This window comes from Cornus florida, unplaced genomic scaffold, assembly GCF_030987335.1.
Source record: "Cornus florida cultivar Cherokee Brave unplaced genomic scaffold, ASM3098733v1 CherokeeBrave_3.0.0_Hap2_Chr02, whole genome shotgun sequence".
In the NCBI taxonomy this organism is placed as follows: domain Eukaryota; kingdom Viridiplantae; phylum Streptophyta; class Magnoliopsida; order Cornales; family Cornaceae; genus Cornus; species Cornus florida.
Genome location: NW_026775572.1, coordinates 66,231,496 through 66,235,751, shown reverse-complemented (window position 1 = coordinate 66,235,751; position 4,256 = coordinate 66,231,496). Strand labels below are relative to the sequence as shown.

At 41.3% G+C, this 4,256-nt stretch overlaps 1 protein-coding gene across 1 annotated transcript; it reads right to left on the bottom strand.

Moving 5' to 3' along the window:
- Positions 1-2,926: 2,926 nt before the first annotated feature.
- On the bottom strand, positions 2,927-3,933 carry LOC132296355 (uncharacterized). Its single transcript, XM_059794566.1, has 2 exons — positions 3,622-3,933; positions 2,927-3,460 (listed from the first exon to the last, which is right to left on the bottom strand). Exons 1-2 carry the CDS (start codon positions 3,931-3,933, stop codon positions 2,927-2,929), a joined length of 846 nt encoding a protein of 281 aa, XP_059650549.1.
- Between the last annotated feature and the right edge of the window lie 323 nt (positions 3,934-4,256).

Genomic DNA, 4,256 nt, shown 5'->3' with positions numbered 1-4,256 from the left:
TTGTTATGTGTTCCATCCGGGCAAGTTACCAAGGATTTTGTTCAAGTTGCCATATCTTTGGCCAGGAATGGAGATTTAGTATTGACTCCCCTTGTACTCTCTTATCTATACAGAGGTCTGAATGACCTCCTTACCTCCAAATTTTCAAGGTTTCAAGGCCCTTTCTGGTTGTTCCAAATGTGGCTTAAGGTGTATTTCCAAGACAGAACTTTTCCTCTGGCCATGCAAACTGGAAAAACCCTTTTATGTTATCCCTTAGCTACAGTGGCCCCTTCTCCTTTCAGCTTTGCTAAAAACTTTGAGTATTTTTACAACCAATGTGAAATGGGAGATGACAAATTCTTTGACCCTTTTACTTTCCTTGGTCACATGCCATCATGGCTAGTCCCTTCTCCAGGGGTTTCAACCAAAAAGCATTCTGGAGAATGGAAAAATATTTGGGCGAGCTTTCTACTTGCTCGAGATCTTCATTATAGTACTGCCAACCCTACTCTCAGGAATAACTTTTATGGCGTGGAATTTTACAATCTAGCTCAACTAGCTAGGCAAATGGGATTCACCCAACTCATTCCCTTACCGCCATACAAATCTCAGATTAGATACTTAGACCAAAGAGTGAGAATTACAGATGTTGCCAAATTTGCTGCAATTGATAAAGCTTATGAAGTGGAAAGGTCAGCTTTTAACTTTCAAGGCCATATTAGCAAGCCTTAATCTTCTAATGAATTTACCATATGGTGGACGGCCTACATTTCTTCCACTCGGACAAAAAATCATAAGGCCGTTTGTGACAGTATTTTAGCCTCCTTCTCCCTCATGAGTGCTTGATCCATCAAATATGAGAGTCCAAGGTGTATAATCAAGGTAGAGATTATCCACCTCGTCACATATTTCTGAATCAATCTTGGTGGAAGGATATGGTCCGCTAGAAATTCTGCCACCGCCCTTCCTTTGACTGCCTTTTGTGGAATATACTTGAAGGAAAACTCCATTAAGGCCAATAACCACTTTCCAATATGTCCCGTGATCAAAGGCCTTAAAAGCATATACTTAATCAAATCTGTTTGAGAAATGATATATACGGCCACTGGCAACATATAGGTTCTTAACTTCATAGCTGCATAGTATAAGGAAAGGCACAACTTTTCAATGGAAGTGTACCTACATTCCACTGGAGTGAGCACCCTACTTAGATAATAGATGGCTTGCTCCTTTCCCAACTCATTGTTTTGGGCTATAAGAGTTCCAATGGATTCGTCAGCGGCCGATAAGTATAATCTTAAAGGCCGCTTCTTAATTGGAGACATCATCACTAGAGGGCTGGCCAGGTAGCTTTTTAGACCTTCAAAGGCTTGCTGGTGCTATTCCGTACACTTTAACTCCTCAGCACCTTTCAATTTCAACAATGGGGAGAAAGCATGAGTCTTTCCAGCATGGTTGGCAATGAATCTCCTCAAATATCCAACCTGGCCAAGAAACCTTTGTAGTTCTTTCTTAGTGGCCGGTGGCTTTGCTTCAATAATTGCCTTTGCTTTATTTTGGTCTACTTCAATACCTCGTTGGTGGACTAGAAAACCCAGGAACCCCAAAGGCACACTTCAAAGGATTCATCTTCAACTTGTGCTGCTTCATTCTTTCAAAAGCCATCTTTAAATTATGGAGATGTTGAGCTTTAGCCGAGGATTTGATGACTACGTCATCAATTTATACTTCTAAGAAATGGCCAATCATGTCATGGAAAATGGCATTCATGGCCCTTTGATATGTTGCTCCAGCATTCTTCAATCCAAATGGCATGACAACCCATTCAAAGGTTCCAATGGATCCTGGACATTTGAAAGCCGTCTTGGCAATGTCTTCTTCCGCAATATAAATCTGGTTGTACCCGGAATGCCCATCCGTGAAAGAAAGAATTTCATTCTTAGCAGCTGAATCTACTAATTGGCCAGCAATAGGCATGGGGTATTCATCTTTTGGAGTTGCAAGATTAATATTCCGGAAATCCACACATACCCTTAGCTTGCCATTTTTCTTAACAACTGGAACTATGTTAGAAATCCAGTCTACATACTTAGCGGTTCTTATAAAACCAGCCTTGTGTAACCTTTCTACTCTTCTTTGACCTTTAGAACCACTTCTTGGGACATCCTTCTTAGAGGCTGCTTGAAAGGCTTGAAACCTTCCTTGATTGGCAACTTTTGCTCTACCAGCTCTCTGGAAAGACCTGGCATTTCCTCATATGTCTATGCTAAGCAATCTTTTGTATTCTTCAAGTAAGGAAATCAATTATTCTCTAAAGATTGGTTCCAAAAGCTTACTGATGTAGGTAAGCCGAGGGTCCTATTCTGTTTCAAGATTAACTTCTAAAAGTGGATCTTGTACTTCGGCCTTGAGATCGTCTAACTTCGTTGGCGCCGCCTTCAAGTCTGTTAGCTGGATAACATCCAACTTATCTTCAGTATCTTCCATAATCTCCAAAACATTGGTTGAAAATGAAATACTAGCAACAGCAGCCCTTTCCAGCCGTAGTTCAGCTAGATATGCTTTCAACCTGGCAAGGCAGCAGTTAACCGCCTGGCCAAGTATTCTATTTTCTTTAGGTTTCTCTTCCATAAAAACTTTTGTTTGAAATGTAGTGTTGAACACCGGCCTTGGGTAGAATTGTTGGCCTTGGTGTTTCTTGGAAAAACTCTCTTACATCTTCTTCCGTAAGAGTTCTTCTCATGGTGGCCTTGTTTGGACGGCCCTTACTATCCTTTCCAATAAATCTGATTGGAACGAATTCTTCACTATACAACTTAGCATCTGCATGGTAAACCCTTGCCACAAATGGCCGGCTATCAGCTTCCACCACTTTTACCTCATCTTCATCCCAAAATATTAGCATTTGATGGAGTGAAGATGGAATGCAAAAATTTAGGTGAATCTATTCGCGGCCTAAGAGCAAATTATATGCCGCTGTAGACTCAATAATAAAGAAGGCTGTGATGGAAGTTCTATCTCCTACCATTAGTTCCAACAGTAGGATTCCTTGCGTCTTCACTATTCCTCCAGTGAATCCACTAATGGATACATCAGTTGGAATGATATCTTCAGGTGATTTTCCAAGCATGCGCATAACATTTACTGGAACAACATTCAATACCGAACCATTGTCCACCAAAACTCTTGCCAAGGGCCTTCCTTCGATTAGCACCTTGATATACAAAGGTTTGAGCTGCTGAGTCATACCATACGGTGGCTTTTCCAACACAATTTTCTTTGGCCTCGTGGGGCTATTCTCTTCAATCATAACCCCCTTTAATTTCTGGAGATGTTCAGCTTCATCTTCAAAGACCTCTTCTATATAAATACCATTATTTGGTTCTATAATAGTTGGCCCAGAACTAGGCTGTCCTAGGCTTTCCATGGGAGGACTTGTATCTACCATATCTCCTTCCATTGAATTGGGCTGATTTGGCTGTGGTTCAAAAAACAAGGGAAAAACCACTACCATATTGCAAGTAAATTCACCTGGAACGCTCCCAAAATAGATTTTCTTGCTGCTGCTAGAACTGTTGAGAATTTCCAAATCTATTTTATCTTTTGTAGGAGGATTGTCTGTAGTCAAGGAATTCCAACTTCTGAAACAAGATCCAATAAATCATCAGGATCTCTAACCCCTCCTTTAGCTGGAAGTTCAGACAAGTTTGATGGTTTAGCCATCTTCTTTGGAGAATTAGTCCAACCATGGTCTTTCTCCCATAATTTCCTTCTATCAGCCCACTTCCTTTGCTGCCTTCGCTTTTGTGTGCGAGTCATATAAGAGTCATCATGAATGGAAAACTTGGGATGATCAAGCCTTCTCCACCCCTCATCTTGCGAGGTAGGAGGTCTAACCATTCTTGGTCGGAAATGCTCACTCCCCCTTCTAACCCATACCTCCGAGGCCATTTTTGGCCTAGAATGCTTGTCACCTTCAGAACCTCTGTTTTGTCATCTACTACTTTCAAACTTTCTGCTAGGACGAGGCCCTACCTGATAGGAAATTTTATTCATTTCCATACTCCTTGGAAGGAATTCTGGTTTCCTTGTTGCTGCCCTTCTTTCTGTATGGACCTGGCTTTCCTTCTCTGGAATGGTTACAGTAACTGTGTTTTCCACCTTTTGGAAAGTCAGCCGATCATGGACCTTCCTTTTTTGGCCTCGGTCATCATTGGACAACTTCTCTTTTAGAACATCTCTGTGACAGCCTTCATTCTGAATTTTACACTTGG